Source organism: Pempheris klunzingeri, chromosome 6 (genome assembly GCF_042242105.1).
Source record: "Pempheris klunzingeri isolate RE-2024b chromosome 6, fPemKlu1.hap1, whole genome shotgun sequence".
Lineage (NCBI taxonomy): Eukaryota > Metazoa > Chordata > Actinopteri > Acropomatiformes > Pempheridae > Pempheris > Pempheris klunzingeri.
This window is the reverse complement of record NC_092017.1, coordinates 23,637,446-23,661,706: the sequence shown is the minus strand read 5'-3', so window position 1 is coordinate 23,661,706 and position 24,261 is coordinate 23,637,446. Positions and strand designations below refer to the sequence as shown.

Here is a 24,261-nt window from a genome sequence, read left to right as displayed (position 1 = left end):
AGATCAAAATGCCCTTTTGCTGAAAATGTAATTTCTTGCTTTAACCTTGAATATTTTCATCGCTGGCCTCAGTCAGGCATTTTCAATCTCAGCTTTAATCCATTACAAATTGATGGATTAACACTACTGCACACCACTAACTCCATTTCTGTTTGTTTCACTGGACACAGAGTGATCACATGCATCAAAATCACATACTGTATGAACTTTCACATCATCAGCATCTGTCTCTGTCAACACACACCGCCTCGATGCAGCATTATGGGATTAAGAGCAAAAGAGAGACAGAGTGAGAGAGAGAGGAAAAAAAAAAAGACAGAATGAACAGAGACAGAGAAGAGAAGGAGAGGAAACAGTTTAATGACTTGACTTAATGATTGAGCTTAGGTGTATCGCAGAAAAGTCACATCTGACACAGTAAAATACAGAATAAAGGTTTATCAATGAGAGGAAGTGTTGAAACACTAGAGACAGACATATATAGATACTATGGAGCTACAGAGAGATGTTGCTCCTCTTTGGGATCTATAGAACAAAGACTGTGTTGCAGCAAAGGTAATAGTACTATTGAGTCCTGAAGATAAGGACAAAGCCAGCACTGCCAAGGCTGCAGCTCTGATCATCTTCTGAGTGCTGGTACTGAGAGGTCAGAACTGCAATCTTAAACACCTTAAAAACCAAAACCGGTGAGATATAGAGAAAAGTACCATAGAAGGAGATAAATTAAAAAAAGCAACAGTATTGGAAGTGAGACTGTTGCTACTAAAGCACCAATGTTTCTACCTCACTGATAATTTCTTACACTGTGAGGGTCATAAGAGCAAAGGCAGCGTAGGAGTCAACATGTTACTGCCGCATCACTGGCCAACAGTGTTAGAGCATCCCATATTCTTCAGCCCCCAAATCATCATTCCCCAAAAGACAGCAAATCGAAGTGAAGAAAAGGCAGAGTTAAGGGTTTAAATGTTCCATATCCATAAACAGTGACACCAGGATGTAACTCGAGGCAGGATGTTAACAAGTAAATCAGTTCAGGTCTGTTTCTCCCAGCTCCCACTCAGCTGTACTCACATGCTGCTGGCAGACAGGCAGATTCAGCGTCCGCGCGATGTGATGCCAGTACGGTGGCTTTCGGCTAAGTGTCTGAGCGTGTATGAGAGTGGGGTTTGCTGCTTAGAGTCCCGGGATATGAATGAGAAAATGAGCGGGAGAGAGAGAGAGAGAGAGAGAGAGAGAGAGAGTGCAGATGTGTGTGTGAAAGACAGAGAGGTGATGGAGAAGATCTAAAGCCAGATCCAGCATGTGAGGGAGCCAGAGCAGAAAGATGTAAATGTGTGTGAAGGTATGTAGTAGTATGTGGCACAGAGAGGACATGTGTATTTGTGAGAGTGTGTGTGTGTGTGTGTGTGTGTGTGTGTGTGTGTGTGTGTCCAAAATCAGTCCAGAGCTGCTCAGCTGCCACAGAAACAACAGATGCTAACTCTCTCTCTCTACTATACTCCTCTCTTTCTCTGTCTCCCGTTCGCTGGTGCGCTCGTTTGCTCCTCCCCCTGTTTGACAGCAGCTTGCTGTAGGGCGGAGAAACACACACACATGCAGCACACACACTCACACACGTACACACACACACACACACACATGCAATGTTTCCTCAGGTCACTCATGCAGGAAGCTCAGTCGATGCCAGGCTCTCCTGCCCTACTTTGGCCAAGGGAATCAGTCTGCATGCAACACACACACACACACACACACACACACACACACACATGGTAAAGCTTGACCAAGCATTCTGAATATTGATTTTTGGGGAGTTTAATGAACAGCTCAATTCATATTTCTTAAATTGATTTTCCATTCCTTTTATATGGAAACAGCAGGGAAAGACAGTGTCATCTGCCTTAATTAACTATATGGAATTCAGCTCTTTTTGCACTGCATCATTTATGTTTGTCTGTGTCTCCGTCTGTCTCTCATTTTCTCTCCACCTTCAGATTCTGTCTCCTCATCTTTAAGACTACTTTCCCTCTGCTTTTCTCTGTCTGATATCTGATTTTCACTTATGAGACACCCTGCATATATATGAAGAATCCCACTTAACCAAACATTTTTATCATGTTAAATTATGCTACGGGCTTCCATAATCCCATCGAACAAACACACACTTCTATCTCCGCCCCTCTCTCAAGAGTGAAGCAGCAACTTGAAATCACCAGATAGGAAGTTTCACGTGATCGGCATCTAAGTGTCTCTGTCAACACACATCACCTCAATGCAGCATTATCAGATTAAGAGCAAGAGGGAGATACAGAGACAGAGAGATGGAGGGAGGGAGGAAAAAGAGATAATTGAGAGACAGAGACGGGAAAGGGAGAAGAGAGGAGGAGGAGGAGGAGAGGAATAAATGGGGGAGGGGTGCTGACATAGACTAATGGCTCTGGGGCTCATATTCCCTCCTTCCCTCCTTCCTTCATTTACCTCTCCTCTCCTCTCCTCTCCTCTCCTCTCCTCTCCTCTCCTCTCCTCTCCTCTCCTCTCCTCTCCTCTCCTCTCCTCTCCTCTCCTCTCTCTAGAGAATCATTGTTCCTCCATTCAGCAGCTGGCAGAGACCCTCTCTGCATTGTGCAGTTTCAGTGCTATCCAACAGGGAACCACTGGAGACAGGCAGTTCTCATCTTTAGGGATGTGTGCACTGCACCAATATTTTCCTTTCAGACCACCCCTACTAATATTGAATCAGACCTTATTTACATACAAGAAATGTAAATGACTTCTGCGAGTAAATACATGTACTGTATATAGTCCACGCTCTTTCCATTTATCTACTTTCCCTTTAAGAAGGAGCATTAATTTAGTGTCCTATTTGATATTTTTATTGCTTATTTTGGAGCTTTTTGACCACTGGTTGCGCTATGGAGCAATGTTTTTTTATGAGTGGGCCCCTGTTGCTGCTGCTTCCTTCCACTTTCGTGTTATTCCACTAATGGACAGCTGGTGGCGGTAGTGTGCGGAGAAGCGGAGAAATGTATTCTAAAAGACAGGGATGACAGCAAGGTGCTCATGTTCATGTTCATGTTCAAAACATTGTGTTTGTAGATGTTTTATAAGCAAAGAATTGCATTGAACACATTTGTCAGGCCTCAAGAATACACATTTGAGTTTTTGATGAGTAACTAACTTTGTTTACAAACTCCATGGTGCAACTTTAATTCTTAGAAATGCTCTATTTTTTCATTTTCCCTGTCGGAATCCTTTCATTTTTTCTGCTGCAAAAATGTAATTCATCCAATGGGATAAAGAAAGTTTCATTATCTACATTTCAAAGACATTATTTGGGCTGTACTTCATGTTTTCTTTTTTTTATCATTTAGTGGATGTACAAATCAAGAGACCACACATTTTAAAAGGAGAATGGAAGTTATCAAAAGCTAGTTTTGAAAAATCCTTCTTGCATTTGTACACGTATGCCTCAAGTCTGATCTGCTGAACTAAAAAAAAAATCCTTCATCTGGTTAAGTGTTGTAAAAGTGTATAAGAATCGATATTTGGCTCCAGCTCTAAAAATAGAAGCCCTGTAAGAGGCTCATCTATAATTGATAGGATACAGTACAGTAATGTAAATTGGTATTGATCGACTGATCAGATTGCAGAGGAGAAAGAAAGAGACCAGAAAAGAGAGAATAAAAAAAAAAACCACAACAACGGAGAAATCTAAGAATTCAAGTTTAAATGTCAAAATTGAAAAATGTGTCTAATCTCTGGCAGCTAATAAAAGCCTCAGCATGACAGTGACTTCAGACCTCAAATCAGTCACGTTCCTGTTACAAGTGACGCTCCAAATCCCCCAAAAGCACACTCTGTGGGCGGTGAGTCAGACCATTACCACAGACACCAGTAACACTGGGGAGGAGAGGAGGAGCTGACAGGCGGAAAGGGACAGACAGGAAGGAGAGAGTCTTAGGAAACTGAGCAAAATTGACAGAAGAGAGCGATACAGTGAAGTAGGAAGAGAAAGGAAAGCAGCCTATTGTATGCATGTCAGGAGATAATATTCCCACAACTTTGCGTCTGAAAGCCCAGATAGAGTTGCTGTTAATCTTCTACTTACCAACTGGTGCACCACACACACACACACACACACACAAAATGTAATAAGCAGGCTAAGAGAAGTGAAGATAATCCTCTCTGCATCACCTCAGTAATACTGCTGACAGACGCCGACTCTGTGTGTGTCATTTGTGTACAGTTTGTGTGTGGCAGTGTGTGTCGGTGACAGTTTTGTGTAATCCCAGTGACTAACCCTGCTGTCAACCTGCAGGCATTACCAGTCCCACATCAGGAAACTTATGGTACGGGAGGAGATCATGCTTAAAGGTCAATACTCGCTACTAGCTTTTTTAATGAACATCCAGAATTGTTTTTCTACTATCAGCACAAACAATAGCTGCACTGAGAACTTGAGAAAAGAACACTTAAGCTACAAGGCAACCTTTAGAATTTAGAGTTACCTGTTGGGGCAGAAATCGCTGGTGGTTTTAACATATTCTTTTACCGGTTATTCTCTTTTCCCATCCTCCCCCTCATCCCGTGTGCATGCTTTGTTCTTTTATTTGAATTTATTGAAAGGGTAGCAGCCCCTTTAGATGTAGCGTCTCATTTTCAAAGGGGTTCTATAGACACAAATACAAGATAAAAACCCACACAAACAAAAACAGCATCACATATTAAATGCCACACAGAAGTACACAGACAGCTCGGCCCCACTCTACCACCCACACCCTCCCACACCCCCGGCCCTCAACTGTTGTACAAGAAAAAATGGACACACTGGCCCAGATAATATGTCAGTTACAGCAGCATAAAGAGCCATTGAAACAGTTTGTCTTCAACTTATTTGTAGCACAAAGAAACTGAATATTGTAAATACACACAACTTAAAGCATAAACAGGTTGTACTGAAATGAGAAAACAAAAGATGTAATAGATCTAAGGAAGAGAGGAAGACTATTTCAGTCAGATGGAGCTTAATATTGGAATGACCTGCATCCAGCTTCTGTGAATATAATGTAATTATATATATATATTATACTTATCTACTTTGTTTGATTATATTTGCTTTGTTGTTTTAAAGTCAGACTGTGCGGCCTTCAAAAGTTGAAATAACTGTTTTTATTATCATAGTTATTTTTCTTTCCTAAATGACCTTTGCTCAATTAATTCAGGAAGAACTTTGTTTGAAAAGTGCCATGTACGTGAAATTATTATTTTCAATATTATCTAATTATATTCCGTGTTTAGTTTTCAGAGCTTGTGAGCAAAACAAGACTTGGCTGCAGAAATGAGAATGGATTTTCATCAGCTGGGCTCTCTCAGTCTGTGGACTGTACTTAGTACAGTTTGAGAACAGGAGTCATTGTCTCCGCTCATACCACCTTAACCAAAGTCTGCTCATGTGGCATATTAGAGCTTCCTGTTGTAGCTACTGTATGAATGTTGAATAATAATCACATGTTTACAGGGTCAACTGTAAACTTCACAATAGCATCAGAGGATTCTAATGTGCCCATAAATTGCTCCTAATTTGGCACGATAAATTTAAAGTGAAGTTTATCCTGTACCAAATAATATTTTACAAAAATCCCACAGATGGAGATTTTGGGAGAAAATCCATTCAAACAGCCTTTCCCGGCCGGATGCATGTGGATTTGGGGAGAAACACATTTTGAAGCCACAGGTCTGATATACAAAATTGGCTTAAAATAACCAGAAACGTGATGTCACGTGATGACGGCAGTACTAACGCAGCATGAAGACCTTTCACAGACAAACACACTCCATCTGCTGTACTTCAAATAAACACAGGTCTATATCTGCTGCATCAGCTTAAATCAACCCTGTCGCTGCCCAAGCTAGAGCACACACACACACACACACGCACACACACACACACACACATACGCAACGTGGTGCCATATTTAATATAAATAACAGGAGGAGACCTGCACACTCATGGAGACAGAGACACTTTTCCTCTCCTGGTGGAGGTCATTATGAGTTCCTCTCTCATTGGCAGGAAGTGTGTGGGTGAATCAGAGGGAACACTGCTGGTCACCGCATGCCATCACCACGGGAACGGGACAAACATGGCCCTCAGATGGACACGCACTCACACACATACACACCCATAGCGCTGACCAGAGCCCAGCGTGGACAGAAGGTTTGATATAGAGTCCATTCAACAGTCACTAACGAGAGTCACGACACAGACAGACAGACAGACAGACAGATCTTAGACTAACCTACGCTTTTTGACACTCAGCTTCTTAAACATTGAGCAGGAAAAGCCTTGAACATTAAAACCAGACTTCAACACAGTCGGCTCTTGGTGAAGCCAGCTGGACCACCTCTGATACCCACTGTGTGTTGTCACTGCAAGAATCCCAGTATACCACCAAACAATGCCAAAACAGAGCTGGGCCCAGCCAGACCAACAGACCCTCCAACCATTTCAACACTTTGATGAGATTAAAAGAGAGAGAGAGAGAGAGAGAGAGAGAGAGAGAGAGAGAGAGAGAAAAGCAGGATTAAGTGGTGACTTTGGAAAGTTTGCTCTTTCGTGGTGGAGGGCAGCTTCCAACGGCAAACAAGAATCATGGCAAAAAAGTGCCCATAAAAAAAAAAAAAAATGCAATTCTTTTCAGTAGCTTAATCCATCTCTCTGCTGTTCATCCATATGCATAGTATAATCCACACAATCCTCGCCGTACCAGTGCTTGGTGAACATGTGACTTCGGGCAGCAATGTTTGGAACATACTGAACAACAACAATCTATAGCAGAAATAAGGGTCAGGTGGGAGAGAGAAGTTCTGCTATCAGTTCTGTGATGAGACATTTTTCTGCTGCGTCTTTGCATCGTATTCATTGCTGTTAATCCAAACTAATTACAGGAAACTACAATCTTTTTTAAGTTTAACTGAAATTAAAAAGTACTTTCTTTTAATCTACTATATGATACATATCTGCTCTATAAATGACACGTCCAGTGTTCTTTAAGAAAAAAAAAGAAAAGTGAGGGATGGATATTTAATCTTCGTTTTATGATTAGCCTTCCTTGTTTTTGCATTAATCCGTCAGAATAGCAATGTATACGTAGAAGGAGAGCTTGTTTCTGTACAGTTAGCACAGAAGTCTTTGCATTACATCATGTCAATGTTCTTCTCAGCAGATTGACTGAAAGCTAGACAGCAGCCTGCTACAAGAAACACAAGTACCACATATCAAGTTTCCTGCTAAAGTCTCCCTTATCCTGTCCTGCACCTGAATCTGTCGAACGAGCGATAAAACTAATATCCACCAGATAAACATGCATTGCTAACATTCGTTTGCAGGCTAGATGTCTAATTGGCTGTTCAGCTGCAGCACATTAAACAACAAGTAACCACAACTGCAAATGTCATTTTGGTCCATTTGCAAGCTGTTCAGTTGACAGCGAACAGCAGTTTTGACTGCAAAAAGGGGACGACTGAGTGTCTGTTGGACACATTTGAAACACTGAGCTTGTTTAACTCAAAAGATTTCTGGTGAAGTTTTCCTTTAAGACCTTTCAAACCCTTGGGGCGCTGTCCATGGTGCTGATCCACACTATGGATCAGACACAAGCTAAGACGTGCACTGACGTTCTTACTGGCATTTGCTGATATTTACAGCCAGTCACCAGGCTAACACAAGATACCACCACCAGATAGAGACACAGAGACAAACACACTCTCTCCACTCAGGATTTTGTTTTGCCTATATTCATAAATTCAAAAATTCGAAAATGAAATAGTAGCAGAAAGACAAAAAAACAATAAATAAACACACTTCCTGTTTTGAAATTAGAATTCATTATTCATATATCATGCTTGTACGCCCTTTTAGAATTCATAAATCATATGTAACATACACATTATTATATCCCTACGCTGCCTTCATAAGCTTCCATTAGTGTGCATACTAAGGCTGGATGTTCATTATGTTCTAGCAGTGCCTCAGACATCTTAATGTACTTGCTTCCTCCCAGAGAGTTGGTATGGTAGTGATAGTCTGGCTTAAAACTTTTCCACTGTTTTCCACCAAATGTTCTAGCTGTCTGTTCTGTTCTGTTCTGCTGCAGTGAAATAAAGGTGTTCAGGTTGATGCTGACACCTCAGTTCTCAAATTCTCAAATTCAACACAAATGCATTTTTTAAGCTGCCTCCTCTGATCCGGTAACTTAAAACTGTTGACTCGATTTATTCATCATATAATTCCTGTTCTCTTTTTTTCATGCTCTGCAAACCTTTCCATGTCATGGTTAAATAACTACAAAATCTTATAAATCATATGCAAACTGTTTCATCAGCGTTAACAGTCAGCCTTTATATTAGTGCCTCAGCACCTTTGAGCCTTCATTCACAGGTTTTTACCAGTTGATCTTTGCCACCTTAGCAGTCCGACCACCCTCAGCTCCTCTCACTGGTCTTCAGCACAAACCTTATCATGACCTGAATAAATAACACTGGATCCTTGTGGGTCAACATATTCTTTTTGTATCAGTGTTTTACCTGATAAGCAGGTTATCTGCAGGATTTCAGAATGTCCGACTATGCTACAGAGAATTGAAACACAATTAAGCTCACAAACGCATCTAATTACTAAACATATATAGGAGTATTAAATTGTTTTCCAGGACTGGGATTTGATTCATTGTATGAGTTAAAATCAATTTCCCCTCAGACTTTTTTACTACCTGTGATCCTGCGTATTATAAGCTGGTATTGTTAGAACAACACCTCTGACTGAATAATACATGGATGATACCAGAGAGAGACACACACCAACACACTGCACTGCACCACACACACACACACACACACAGAGCCTCTTCCAGTAAACACATTTCTGAAGAGAATCAGGGACCAGGGGACCTGATGCTGTATAACTGTGTGCAAGTGTGTGCGTGTATGTGTTATACTCGGGTCTCCTGCCATGACTGAATCCCATTTGCTGAGCCTATCAGCAGTTATAACTTGGTTTCCTAGGTTACGGCCTTCTCAGTCACTCCCAGTGGACAAACACCCAGGATGGTGCTTGTAGGGAAACCTCTCTCAATATGTGTGTGTGTGTCTATATGAGCATGTATGCGTGTTTGTTTATTGCACAAACAGTGAATTTCCAAAACTTCCAAAGCATAAAAGCATGAAAAATGTTTTGTTTCCATTAACTACTATTAAGCAACTACGCTGAGGAACCACAACATAACATAATAAAGAAAAGAGTACTAATAAAAAAAATACTATAAACCTGGTCTATCGTGCTATGTCATCCCACCTATCTTGGCTTTTTTCATTTTTTTCTACACCCACAAAAGGAGCATTTTGTTTGTGCCTTTAAAACACAAACATATTTCATTCCTTTTATTAACTTTCAAGCTTTTAAGCTTAGAGTGAAGAACTGTAACTGTGCATGAAGACAAACCACTGGAGGTCAGCAAAGACAAGATTTTCAGGGGATGTTGTATTGTTCTTTAATTCAAGGAATCTGTTCTGTTGCACAGCAGTTCAATCAGATTTCATTGTGCATTGATCTGTACATGAGATGGATGGCAATGTGCTGTGTTTAGCTGCAGTACTCACCCTCGGGTCTGTACTGCGCTACTATGGTAACGGTCTGTCCCGCATTCTTCAGAGCTGCAGCTGCCTGCTCATGTGTTGCACTGGACAGGTCCACACCGTTTACCTACACACAGTAAACACAAATTCAATTAGATCCCATACCTTAGATCAATATTAATAATGTATAGTGGGTCAGTAATTCACAGACATGCGTATATGTGCATATGTACTGTTGTGTGTCTTTGGGGAGGCTTATTTAATGCATAAAATCATTCCCTGTCAGTGCTTTCGTCATAATACTGTCACTCTGTGACTACAATATTCTGTAGGGATTACTAATGTCTCTACAGTCTGACAACTTAATCACGTTCGAACCCCATTTGAAGAAAATTAAAGCCATATGTCACGTTAGTGGAACACAAAATACGACTTCAACCCACACATCCCCCATCAGACATTAGTGGGGACTGACTCACTGGTAACATGCAAAGAAAATGATACCAGTTGCATAAAAAGTCTCTTTAAAAATCAGATTACTGTGTACGCTGTGAACGAATGCAAAAATGCATCAGAGCTAGCTTAAAATATGACATTTTTTAAAGAGTAAAACACAGAAGATTGAGGCTCTTTAGGAAATAACTGACAAGATGAGTCATTTGATAAATGTATATAAGCTACACTGTAATCATGGTGGAATGTGAGTTATCAACAAATAGTCATGGTTACAATGCTTGTGGTATTTATCTGTGTGTAAGTATTTGCATTCGCTCATACCGACAGGATGCGGTCTCCCTTTCGTAGCTCCCCGCAGAGATCAGCTGGACCTCCGGCAAGAATGAAGGAGATGAAGATTCCCTCTCCATCCTCCCCTCCAACTATGTTAAAACCGAGGCCTGTGGACCCCCGCTGAAGCACCACCCGCCGGGGTTCCCTGGAAGAAACACAAATTAGGCACACACACATTGCGTTAGAATGAAAGATTATGATATCCAACTTTTTTGTATAAATTCGCATGTATTTTGAGAGAATATTTAGGTTTGGTTGATGTTTAGTTGTAAGAGTAAGACAACAAGAGGAGGATTGATAGGGAAGTATAGTATTTAATATGTTGTACTTAGAGCACAACTACAAATGAAAACATTAAAATATTGCATTGTATTAAGCAATTACTGCAGTGTAAATATTCTAATGGTTTCTGAACGTATACTGTATGTGATACAAGCCTAATGAGTAGTGATAAATGAGACATCATTCCCCCCTAATGACCAGCAGATGTCAGTATTGCACTGTCTCTGTTTTGTTGTGCCACAGTTTTACTCTGTTACACCGATTCTTTATAAAATCAGCATAACTTGAATGTCTTTCAACAGTAAGTGTAAACAAGGAGACATGCAAGAAATTTAAGTCAACACAACATGCAAATCTGCAACATGCAAATGCATATTTAAGGCAGGTCCATCTTATTGTGAGGAAACCACTAGAACATTATGTCATCCTTACTTAAAATTGTAAAAAAATCAAGAATCCAAGAGTGGCATACATGTTGATGAGTTATCAGGGTTTTTTAAAAAATAATCAATACACTGTCTATATGTGAATTTTATTCTATCCCCCTTTAGCTCTGACTGAAATGGTTTTAAAGGGACACACCAATCTGAAGCCACTGAATCAGCATTCAGATGTTACAGACCCACATCAAACAGTTTCTTTGTCAATATCTTAAAAATTGTGTATTTCAACTATCAGTCACATTCATCAAGTACATTAATACCATAGCAACCCCTAGTCTTTTGTTACCTCACATCAAAATGGTCCCAATGCGTTCTATGAATTATGGTGAGGAACATAGATACTACGTTTGGGAAAATGGCAGATACCTTAAGAGTTAAGGTGTTGACATAGGTAACAAGAGGAGTCAGTGCTTCCATCGCTCTACAGCAAAATTAATAAATCACATCTTTCACTTGAAACCACCTACTTAGACAGGAAGCAGATGTTCCTAAAATTGTGAAAACTGAGTGGACATTTATTAGAACCCATAATCCTCTATTTGCATGAGAAACTAATCAGGGAGTGAAACAGATGAAAGAGAAAATAAGGGAGAGATGCAAACACTGAGGGAAAAAAAAGGAGTCCGAGAAAAAAAGAAGGGCAGACGTCAAAATGACCATTCTGCAGTCAGTCGGAGGCTTATCAGATTTATTATAATCAAAGCGCAATGATTGGCCCAAAGGGTTATGACGAAATGAGTCATATTCTGGTAACCACGGTGACGCCAGTCGAGTGACGAGGGCTGCGATAGGCTGTAATCCGTCCATTAAACTGGATTAAAGACAGTAGAGCAGTCTGCATGTGTGTGTACATATGTGACCTGAGTTTACACGCCAGACAAAATTTGCACTGCCATCTGCCTTTTACTGCCAAAACACACACACACACACACACACACACACAAACAGCAGCAGAGCAAGCAGGCAGGGACGAGGTCACTCTTTATTTTGGGCTCTCTAGGACTTGGTGTCGTGGGCCAAAGTGTGGACAACTTAAGGCAGTAAAGGAAAAAAGAGGGAAGATGAAGAAGCAGACAAGTCTGACAATTTGACCATGTCAACAGTTTATCTGCTTGTTTTGCAATAATACTGTAATAATACAATCTGAGTCATTGTCTAATGTAACATACTAAAGTAAATCTTAATGGAAACATAGATATCCAAATATATGTATATATATATATAAGTATTTATGCATATTGATTCCCTGTAAATGTGTGTTTCAGCCGTGGAGTTAGTGAAATATGGTTGAATGTTCAACATGTTTAGTTTGGACCCACTGGTTTGTTACTGTCATGGAAGGACTTTACAGAAACATCCTGGTAAAGTTTTGGTTTTACCTTCCAATAAGTATGCACATGTCTGTGTGTGAGGTCTCACCTCGGGACGTCGTCGTCTCCGGTCATGGCCCTGGGCAGCGGTGAGTATCTTGGCGTGGTCAGCGGGGCGGGGCTTACAGACTGGCTGCCGCTCATGTAGGGGCTTATGTGGTTGTCTTGATGTGGGGAGTACGCTGAAGGAACACACAAGCATTTTCTTCTTATTTTACCATACTGTCAAACATAAAGCATCATTCCATTGATGCCTTTTGAGAGGCTGATGGACTGATGGCTGTGGACTTTCATGAACTTTTAGTACAAACCCTAATTTGAGACACCATCATCCCACAACTTGCTGTGAATAAACAGTAAACTTATTACATTTTTGTCTAATCAATCACTGCTCATACTGTATCTTTCCTCAAGTGTTAATGTACTGTACATGATTGCAGGACCGTTGTGAGACGGTGGTGTGATATATGCGGTGTGGTATTCTGGATTCAAAGCGGTGATAAATGACATGTTGTTGTTTGATAATATGTTTATTTGGAGAGGTGACAAGTGGCTGTAATCCACATTTACCCAGTCTGACTGTCAGACTGTTATATAACACATTTAAAACTGTCTGGTTGATGTCATCATTATATCTTTTAAACCAACATGTAATGTTCCTAATCAACTTAAATTGGTTTGAAAACACTGGAAGTATTTGGCTTCATCATGACGTATGAGCACGCTACGATCAGGGTCATCTAGCGGATTATTTATTTTATTCATTTACTGGGGTGAGCTTTGTGATGTTTTCTATTCAGCTATGATTTAGCTGCTTATCCATAGCGGGGGGGTCTTTTCTGTCACCACTGATAAGATTCGAGATGTGATACTTTCTTGCCATGTCTGCACAGATAAATAGGAAGTAGGAATTTGCCTCAATGCAATCAAAATACGAAAAACACACAGGAATATATATAAAATAGACACAAATCTATCTTATCACATTTTTACCTTTAATCATACTTGATACGATAGACGCCTTTAGTCCTTTTGTACATCACAAAATGGCACAGTCATTTGAAAGTGAAGCTAATTATATTCCACGTCACCGTTTACATCTTTCTCCAGCACTTCTGTATTATATAGTAAAACATATAAATATGCTTCTTAATACCTATCAGCTACTGAACATGTTACCTTGATTCAATTCTTGTGATGATGGTGGTCTGAGAATTCAAGCTGTGCTGTCGCAGTTCTACTGAGAGTCTCTGCAAAAAGCCTTGTAGTCAATGGGTGATTTTTTTTTTTTTTTATAAAACCCACCCAAAGCAAAAATCTCCACCAGCAGCTTTGTTCCTTGCTGTTCTTTATAGTTCGACACCATCTGGCCCTAAAAATGCTTCAGCCTCTTGGTTGCAGTGATGCATGCTACATTCACCAGAGCACTGTTTCAAACTGCAAACTCCTGTCTGGTGTTGTGAATCAACATGAGCATTATGAGTAGATCTGGTGCTGAGAGCTCTCTGGTGTATGTGTACTCACAATTGGTGACGTCCGGTGGAGGGAAGTTGTCATTGATAAAAAGGGACGTGTGTTTGGACACGCGGAGGTAAACGACGTCAGGAGTCGACTTCAGGGCAGCCACGGCCTCCTCGTGAGTTACCTCCTCCAGACAGGCGGCGTTCACCTGGAGACACGTGAAGACATGAGCTGTATTACCACGTACAGACATGCATACACACACACACATGGACACAACAGTGTGTCCATGGACTGACAATACATTAACTGTAATAACTTAATGGAGAGGTTGTATTTATTTATGCTGAATGGGCCTGCTGCTGTTTTAAATTACCTTAACAGGCTGTGATGTGGAGCATAGGAGTGACAATCTGATACAACCATACCCTTGCACACTGTCCTTCTCTAACACACCTAATGTAGTCTGGCAAACATACCCAGTACAGTAGGTATTATGAAGAATTTAATAACGGGGGTCGGGGGGTAATGGAGAGGCTTGCTTTTGCTCTGTTCTCAATTTAGTAAGAAAAGTATAAACACACACGAGTCATCCTAAATTTGGCAATGTTGCTGTGGAATAATTACATTTCTGGTTTTATTAAGGGCAAATCATTTCATATTTAGTGTGAGTGAGGGATGTATATGACACATAATTCATTACAATCTATTTATAGCTTGCAGTATTTGTTGCTATAAATAATGTTATATTATATTCATTATCTTTATGGGGCTAATCTCAATTCCTTTTCTAACCTGAAAATTGCTAAGCAAATTTCATCACTGTTACATTTGACTTTTAACAAATCGTGTCGCTGTGTGAACCAGTAAAACTTTGCTTTGATGCTGACAACAGTCTACAAACTAGACTCACCGACATTTTCATAATAATAAGTGCAGATAATAAAAGGAGGGAAGGGGCAAAAAAAATGGGATAAAAAGAATAAAAAGGTGTTCCTTACAGCTACAAGTTTGTCCCCTATCTGTAGCCGTCCGTCTTTGTGTGCAGCCCCTCCCTCGATGATCTTAGTCACATAGATACTGTTGTCACCCGGGACATGTTGGTTTCCAACTCCACCTGCTATACTGAATCCTAAACCTGAGAGAAAAAACAAACAGATCATAATTTAAACATAACTTGTTGGTTTCTTGAGGATGTTCCTCATGTAGTGTTGACTTCTCAGCAGCACACTATCAGCATACTCTCTCACTGCCGAGCACCAGCTGAGGTCTTTGTTCTTTATCATGCAGTCGGCAAGTTGTAGGATAGCAGAAGTGTGTCAACACTCTCAAACAACAACAAAGCTGCAAGTCAGCACTTAAATCTCAAAGTGCTGATCCAATGCAATAGAGCGAAGCAAAAATAATAAAATTGTGTTTTACTACCGACACACTCCAATGTATGTTCTGTTTACCTCTGTGGTACTTCCTCACCTTTGGGCCCTTTGACCAGCTTGATATCCATGATTCTCTCAGTGAGGCTTCTCCTGCGTCGTATACATAGTCGGACCAGACCTCCGGCCTCCTTCAGCGCCTCCACAGCCCCGCTGTGGGTCACCTCCCTAACGTCTGCATCATTTACCCGAACTATACAGTCATTCACCCTGCACAGCAAAGTCACATACAGAGAAAATATCACTTCACTTGCCTCTTTAAAGAACACGGATACGCATCACATCCTTCACCTAAACATTTGTCTTTTACAAGTCTAACAGGGAGACAGCAAAGTGGAACGAGCTGCTGTCAACATCTTTCAGTTGTTTGAATTAATATTTCATTCCTGTCCGTTTTAATCTTGAATTAAGGGAAAAGAAAGATGACTGAACAGTTATGAGGATCTGTTTCTGTCTCACGCCTCATAGATATGAAATTCCTTGTTCAATCACTGTGCCTGAGGAGCTCATCACCCCTGGCTACAAGTTCCTAAAACTACATTTAATTCCCCATTTAAATGTTGTAATATATGAAGATCCTCTCCACACAGTACTCTTTCAAAATGTTGATGAAGTTTACTGGGTTGCATGTGTGTGGTAGACAGCTACATTGCCCTCTAACTAACAAACACATACTGTGTTCATATTAGCTGGTCAATCACAGCAACAATGAAGCAAAACTACTTAAACAGGTGAGACACCACATGGCTGAAGATTTCTATATTTTGAATGTGTAAAAGTGCAGGATTGCATTTAGCGTGTATTTGTCTCCAACTATTGTCATATTGTGAGGAAAATCTGGTCACATAGGGGTTGAACATTTTATTTGAGTTAAACCTTTAAGGTTTTGGTTAAGGTAAGAATTATTATGAGGTGATTAAGATAAAGACTGGGGTTATGTAGCAGTTATTAACTGGTACAAGTGAGTTAACTGGCAAATAATCTAAGTCAAGACCTCATCCTCATAATTAACAAACACAAGTGTCATTTTCTTTGTGTGTGTGTGTGTGTGTGTGTACCTGAGTCGCCCATTCTGGGCCGCGGCCCCTCCAGGTATGATCTTGGTGATGAAGATAGAGGGGTCTTCCCCGATGTGAGGGTTATCAGTCCCTCCTGCGATACTGAACCCCAGACCTGAGTTACCCTTCACATACACACAGACACAGGGTGTGATTTAATGAGAAAAAAACACAGTAAATAATCAACATGTGAACATATGTATTGGTTTTAAGAAAACCATTTCTGATACTTGAATTTTCAGTGATCTACTATGACAGATTTACTGTCGTTCAACTGATTTCATAAAAACAAAAAGTCATCATCTCTCCATCCAGAGTCAGACTGTATATTATATATATTATAGAAAATATATATTAGTTATGCTGATATTTTAAGATGCTTTTTAATAATGAATAAACATCACCCGAATACACCTTGGTAGTTTTTACAAATGTCTCATCACCAAATCTATTAAATCACGTTATCTTATCTTACATCATTCATTGCAAAACTACATCTAATATCTCCCCAATTGTCACTTCTTACAAAATGAGTTTATCACCTCAACAAACAACATGTATTACGCCTCTCTTCAGTTATCGCTTGTTACCAAATTACACATAATAGATCACCTCTGTCATCCCAGCATATTACCTGACTGTAGCCATTACTCTGTGTGTGTTTCTCTCACTCTTTAGAGCTAGTATAATGTCTCTGCCTGTTTTTGCGTGTGCGTCCATAGTGTCTTTAAAGCAGATCCCGTCAAGCACACAGAACCAGGTCAGAGGAGAATAGAGCGAGAGAGGGAGAGCGAGACGGGGAGGGGAGAGAGCCTCGGGTGAGAGAAAGGGGAATATAATGAGAGAGGAGGGGAGAGGATCAGGAAAAGAAAGTGGGGAAGGCTGGACGAGGAAAAGAGAGCACCGGGAAATAGGGTCAGCAGAGTCGGTGGGTTTGAGTAAAGGAGAAGCAGATGAGATGAAGGAGAGGAGAAAGATAAATGACTTTTTTTCTTCTCATATGCTTTCTTCTAGAATTAGTGAACATATGAAGATTAGAAAAGTAACTTTTCACAGCATAGAAAATACGCTGCTGTGGAGTAAAGCTTCAGTGAGAGGTAGAGGTGAATAGATTGGTGTGTAAACTAGTGTGTGACTTCCAGTCTGTAAAAAACACACTGACATAAACAGCATGTTTTTACCTGCAACATGTTTAGCAACCTAAAACGCTTGTGAAATATTATGGGGTAAAAAAAAGAGAAAGCATTAGCTTCAACTACACTATTATTTGGGCATCTTGTTAAAATAGTATATAATTACTTAAATAGGAAATAGAGTGATTTACAATCCAAACAATTACTTCATTTTGTAGTTTGCAGTAAGTGTGAACTATTTTAACTAACTACTTTTAACTGAAACGCATTGGTTGATTTAGATACGTTGGCTGACTTGATACATTTAGCATTGCCCAAAATGATGATGATTAAGCTCTTGATTTAGTTGGACTTAAGTAATTCTAATAATATGTTCTGTCAAGTAACATTTTTTTTTTTGTCGACTCAAAAAGCAATTTGTTACAGCAGCTCAGTAATTCCTCAGAATAACCTCTCAGAAATAATATTTTCAGTCTTTTCACACCTTCTCTGTCTTTTTTGGCTTGTTTATGTCTCCGCTCAGATTCCATTTCTCCTGGTCTAAAATAAACGCTCAAAATAATTTCTGCTCTCGACAGCACGGATGATGTACCTAGCGTGATTATGGAGCAGTGTGCGGGGAGGACAGGGGTCAGTCTGAACAGATGGAGGCACTGTCTCAGAGGGGCTGATGTGACTGAGTACATTTATAGTGCGTTACGCATAATAGGCATGTATGTCGGTGGTGTGTTTTCACTGTATGTAAGATTTTACCCGCTCCAGCGTGATTTCCTCATACTCATAGTCTGCTTCTGTTCCATTGACCTGCGAGACAGAAAGAAGGACAGGAAGAAGCAAAGATAAGGGTGTCAATTAAGACTAAATACTAAAAGCTGTTTTCCTGTAATGGGGCACTAAAATGCTCCTTTGATTTTACGGTAAAGCTTTTGTCATTCATAATTTATACGCAGTGTTTTTCTCTGTGTCACGTTAGTCGCTATTAGCAGTTACACCACCTTCTCATCTTGTCTCCAACATGTTGGATTAAAACCTTCATGTTTATCACAGTTTAATCAAAATTCTCACAGTTTCCGTGTTACATGCATGTAACTGTGCCAGTAACAAGCGCCTTTTAAACGTCTCTCAGAATTTGGGAGTTGAAGAATTTCCTTTCTAGTTTTAACACAAAGTGTGAAGCGATTATCTAATCATTAATTCACTCATCAGGAAATGCAAAGAGCAACAAATATCAGAATTATAGACATTTGATCGTTTATGAATGACGCATGAATCCCAGAGATTAAACTGGTAATGCGTACTTAGTGATGTCTGATGTCATATCTAAGAGCATCCCTGATGAATTACCCAAGAGCCAATCACACTGCTCAGCCAGGACTGCCTGTGCTATAAAATATATTAACATCCCCACTTCCTGACTGAATGGACAGCACAAAGAATTAAATCTGATTTGAGCAGACTGTTATATATTTTGCGTTCCTCTCGGTTTATACTGGGACATGAGCGTCTTGTTCCTGCTATAGCTGTGGCAGGCAGGCAGGAGAGCAGGCAGGCACACACACACACACACACACACACAAACACAAACACACACACGAACGCAGTGGTCGAGTGGCATCCCAATGGCCCATGTAATCCCCTTGGCTGTAATCTGTGTCTCTGTGCAGTCAGATTAGTTTAGATTTTGAATTTCTGTCGTTTCAAACAGAGGGCACAATCTCCCATCAGCCACCACGTGTGTCTGCTATCACCTGCAATACTTTGAACATATTCGGGCTGGATGAGCGCCCTATTGAAGGGTATGTGAACATAAAATATCCTTTGGGACCTCTTTGTGACATTTCCTGCTTAACAGGGTAACATTGTTTGAAGATTACCAGAGTTAAAGCCTCTACAACTTTGCCTACTTTTCAGCAACAAAAAAACTAAATTTGCTTTGAAAAGAGACATAAGCATTGAAAGTCATCTGTTTTTTCTGGACATTAATCACATTTCTTTGGAAGAAAATGACAGCCATTAATCATATCAGTGTGATCTGCGTGACAGAAACCTTTTTTTCTCTCTCTCTCTCTGTTATATTCCAGGCAGTTCAGCAGGGAGTAATTCCACAGTAATTACATAATAAACTTATCTAACAACAACAGACACTGATTCTGTATGGCAGCTGGCTACCAGTAAAATGACATCTGCATCCATCTAATTCTGGACTGAGCTTTCTGTCTAAATCCAGGATGCTGCTATCACTACTGGAGAAATATTGAAATTACTGAACATTTCCAGCACAAGCTCCAAAAAGTGCTGCAAGTCTTTCAAACAAGCCATTATATTAAATTTCTATGGGTGCTCATTTTGTTATGTGGAGAAGGGCGTCACGTAAATACCTACAAAGTTGCTGAATTATTGTAGACACTGCTAGAATTTCACAGGTAAGATCTGTACAAGATTCAAAATATATTTATCTTTTTAATCTTACAACCAAAACAATTTTACATGTGTTACATGAGTAGAAAACAATTAGAATGTATTAACAGTAGCAACACTGAAGGTTATTAAATGATTCTCTGTGAAGGTGTTGCCTGGGCTGGCAATGTATGTAGGTGCCAACAAATATATTTGTTAGATACTTCTAGTACAAATCTTTATCCCACTCTGTATCACAAAACAAATATTGAAGTTTAGGTGGAAGGTGGTGTATTCAATTTTCAAGTTTCTGCAACGAAAATCTCATAAAACCTCATGTTGTATTCTCCATAATCACCTGTACTACGAACATGAGGCTAGCTCCAACCACTGATGGTCAACATCCAATGGTCAATGGTGCAAACGCAACCACTGATAATACTGTAATTTAATCTTTATTTGTGTGACCTAACCTTATTTTCCTTTTCTCTCAAAACTCTTAAAGACTAAAATTACATGAAATCCAGAATTGGCCCTTGAGATGTTACAGTACAAGCAAAGTGCAAAGTACACAGTTGGGTAGAGGTTTATATTTGGTACCATTGCCAATACATTTGAACCAGTACTCACATATGGGGGGGTGTCGACGCTGTCGGTGTTGACCACCACTGGAGGGGGGTTGGCCTGCAAGAGAGAACAGCAGAGTTATTAAACGCTTTTAATTTGAAGGATATTATTGTGAAACTAAAGACATACAGTATTTCAAGACGGATGCGAATGTTCACTATGAAACTCAGAAACACATTTGCAGAGATAAGTGACAATGACTTACTCGTCTCATGTTTTGGTACAGCATGTTGAGTACATCTGCTACAGATTACCACCACGGAGCGACAGCATACACCGCATGACATACTGCACAGCCCTTATATTGGACAATACTTATGTACTACACTTCAAACCACACTGTAACGTAACAGACTGTTTTATAAACCTCTGTTGGTACATAAAGTACTCTCAGAAATTCATTACTGCACCACAAAGTACTGCATCACAATACCTTGTACTTTTACATTTTAGATTGCATTCTAATAGCCCGTAGGATATTGCACTCTACTATTCTGTACTCTCTATCCTATTGTGTGTCAACTGCATTATGGCCTCGTTCAGTCCAGCCCAGTGCAGCTAGGGTTAGAGCAGCAGTAGATGATAGACATTATCTTTCCTCTTGCTTTCAATGCAAGCACAGAAAACCTCACACTCGCAAATAAACAGCCACAAGGTGTCTTTTTCTCCTTGTACTTGCTAAGGGAGCATCAGCCCCCATCTTATCATTACTCCCTTTTGCCTCCTGTCTCCCCTTTTTCCCTTGTCTCCTCTCACTTTCTCTCCAGACAGAATCTAGTGCTTGCCAGTCCAGCGTCTGCAGCTCTAGTCTTCTCCAATAAACCAGCAATGAGCGGGCCAGTCCATGTAAGATAATCTGAAGGTCCGGCTCTTGTTCTGCAGCCAAAGAAAGTTCACAGACGAAGCAGCTGAACAAGCATCAAACAAGCTAGCCAACCAAACAGACAGTCCACCCAGACTTCACTTCATGGCATCGCTGTGCAACAGAGCAGCAACAGCATCTATCCCTCTACACTAATCTCTACCTCTCTCATCCCCCCTTTATCTTCTCTCTCTCTCTCTCTCTCTCTCTCTCTCTCTCTCTCTCTCTCATTCTCTCTCTGTCTCTCCACCACATGTCCAACTGTCTGTCAGTCAAACTGACAGGATGCTTGATCCCACATGGGAGCAGATAGAGAGAGATGGAGTGGCAGGGGGGGGTGGAAAGGGGAGTGGGGAGGATCAGAGGGATTATAGGTATAGTGGGAGGAGTCAAATCTGCTCTTTCAACAACAGCAATGAGGAGCAGAGGGTGCAGACAGATGAACACAACCCCCCTGAAACAGCAGACATGAGTAAAAAAAAAAAAATGAACAAAAAAAAATGGTGGGAGAAAGGAAGTGGAGGGAGGTTGTGAATGAAGGAGATGGAGGAGGAAGAGGAGGAGGAAGAGGAGGAGGGGAGGGGTGGAGGTACAGTAAGGTTCATAGATACTGAGGAGACATTAAGGGTCGTGCTGACAGTAGCAGCTGTTTGGATCTGTGTGTGTATGAGTGTTTGTGCAACTGTGTGTGTGTGCGTGCTGTGTAATTGTCATAATTGTTAATGTATTATTATCATTACTATTATTTAATGTATTTAGTTACATTCCACCAATGATTTAACAACACAGATTTCCAGATAGACACTAACACTCATTGCCCTTTAAAGCTTTGACATAATCTCAGTGTGGTACTTGAAATGTTATTTTTGTAATTGCAATGAAAATTTTTCATCTGACTACAGTCACCTTATTATTACCATGTAAACAAGCCTGTGAATATAACTATAAGTACTCAAGCAACTACCTGCCTAAAGTTAAGTGGTGTGCCTAAAACTTATCTGGCCCATTCGCAATTGTAACAGCAGTGTTGTACAGTATAAAGGATAAAACCTTTGTGTCATTCATACAGCGACAAATCCAGTGTGTTAGTCAGCTGGTGATTCCATTGACACGCCATGTCAGACTGCACGCTTATGTAACATCAGTGTGTCAGTGTGTGTGTGTGTGTGTGTGTGTGTGTGTGCGGATGGGGTTGTGTTACATGAAAAGGCCAAAAGAACAAATGTGCAAATATAAACAAACAAGCATTCACACACAAATACACACACACAACATCCATATCCAGACAGTGTTTTTTGTGTTGCTCTGTGCAAATGATTGGTAGTTGTTACATAATTGGTGTTACACCAGCTGTGTTACCATGGAATTATGGCCTGGTTCAGGTCCAGCACAGCACAGCTTTGAAAGAGATCCAGTCTATAACTGGTTTGTCTCATCAGACCAAGAGGCAGACAAGCGCTTTCATCATATTATGCAATATTAAGAAATGTTTGAGTAGGTGACTGTGTGTGTGTGTGTGTGTGTGTGTGTGTGCACGTGCTTTGGGAAAGGATTTTCCATCAATGCAGCTTCTACACTATTATCGTGAGTCAATTATCAATTAGCAGATGAATCGTTATTGGATAAACAGAAATTATGAATAAATACCCCAAATGATGCACAGCATCATAAAGACAAAGAAAGAAGAAGAAAGTGAAACTGGAAAAGTCCCAAACCAAAAAGAGCAGAATGGCGAGCAGCAAAAACAGCTGCAACATTTATAGACTTAATTTAAAGCTTTATTTCTCTAACATCTGACTTTACTTTGTCAACATTTTAGACATGTATTGTACTGGAAAGCCAGCGTTGAGAGAAAGACGCACATTCATACAGACAAATGTTCCACTCCTAATATTACTATCCGCTCTGTCTTCCTAATGTGCAATGAAACTCCATTTGACTAATGACTTAATCAGACGGAGCGTGACTCTAATCAAATCAAAATGGCCATGCTAATCACGCTAATCAGATTATCACTACCTGCTATCTCTGATCACAGCAGATGTATGGCACAATAACTACCCCACCAACAGCAGCAACACCACTAACAGGCAGCTGGCATGCTGTGTTCTTCTCCTTAGCTCACTATTGTGCAGTTTATACAATACACAAGTCCTGTTACACATGGGTGGTCGTGTTCTTTTGATTATATCAGAAGTTGAAGTTGAGCATAACCACTTTTTCACTGTTATTACTGTATCATCATTCTGTGATGCTCACCCAGCTTTGTTATTTCTGCACACCTCCCGTTTACCCACACTGTGCTTGTGTTATATTTCGGTTTATTCTTTTTCAAAATCTTCAGCAAACCGCAGAGAACAAGCGCGAGTCACAAGCCGCACACACTGTGATGGTAATGTGATTCTGTAGACTACTGAGAGTGCTGGTTTGTGTGGGGAACGGCACCAAAGCACTTCACGCTGTCAGTGCTTCACTTAAAAAGGCAGTTTGACAAAGATAATTACAACATTACTGCAGTGACCCCCTTCTTCTAAAATGTCTCCATTATTGTGGTCAGACAACACTTAGTGTTTGCTTACAGCAGCCGTACCACCATCACATGGTGATATTGTGCGCCTGATGGAGATAGATATCACACATTACATTTCTTCCCCTCTTTTTTTGTCCCATCGTTCCTTTAGTGTCTAATATGTCTTGACACATATTGATTCCAGGAGTACTCTGAACATTAATGGAATATGCAATCAATTTGACTACATAACTTGTGTAATGTGTG

At 40.3% G+C, this 24,261-nt stretch overlaps 1 protein-coding gene across 2 annotated transcripts in view; it reads right to left on the bottom strand.

The window, feature by feature from the left end:
• LOC139202291 (disks large homolog 4-like) overlaps positions 1–24,261 on the bottom strand; it is a 96,986-nt gene that overhangs the window by 19,456 nt on the left and 53,269 nt on the right. For both annotated transcript variants that reach the window (XM_070831706.1, XM_070831707.1), the window contains exons 4-12: positions 20,627–20,680; positions 18,353–18,403; positions 16,467–16,591; positions 15,449–15,618; positions 14,977–15,113; positions 14,039–14,183; positions 12,564–12,696; positions 10,408–10,564; positions 9,655–9,757 (exon numbers count right to left, since the gene is read on the bottom strand). In XM_070831706.1, coding sequence (XP_070687807.1) covers positions 9,655–9,757; positions 10,408–10,564; positions 12,564–12,696; positions 14,039–14,183; positions 14,977–15,113; positions 15,449–15,618; positions 16,467–16,591; positions 18,353–18,403; positions 20,627–20,680 — 1,075 coding nt within the window. The remainder of the gene's footprint in view (positions 1–9,654; positions 9,758–10,407; positions 10,565–12,563; positions 12,697–14,038; positions 14,184–14,976; positions 15,114–15,448; positions 15,619–16,466; positions 16,592–18,352; positions 18,404–20,626; positions 20,681–24,261) is intronic.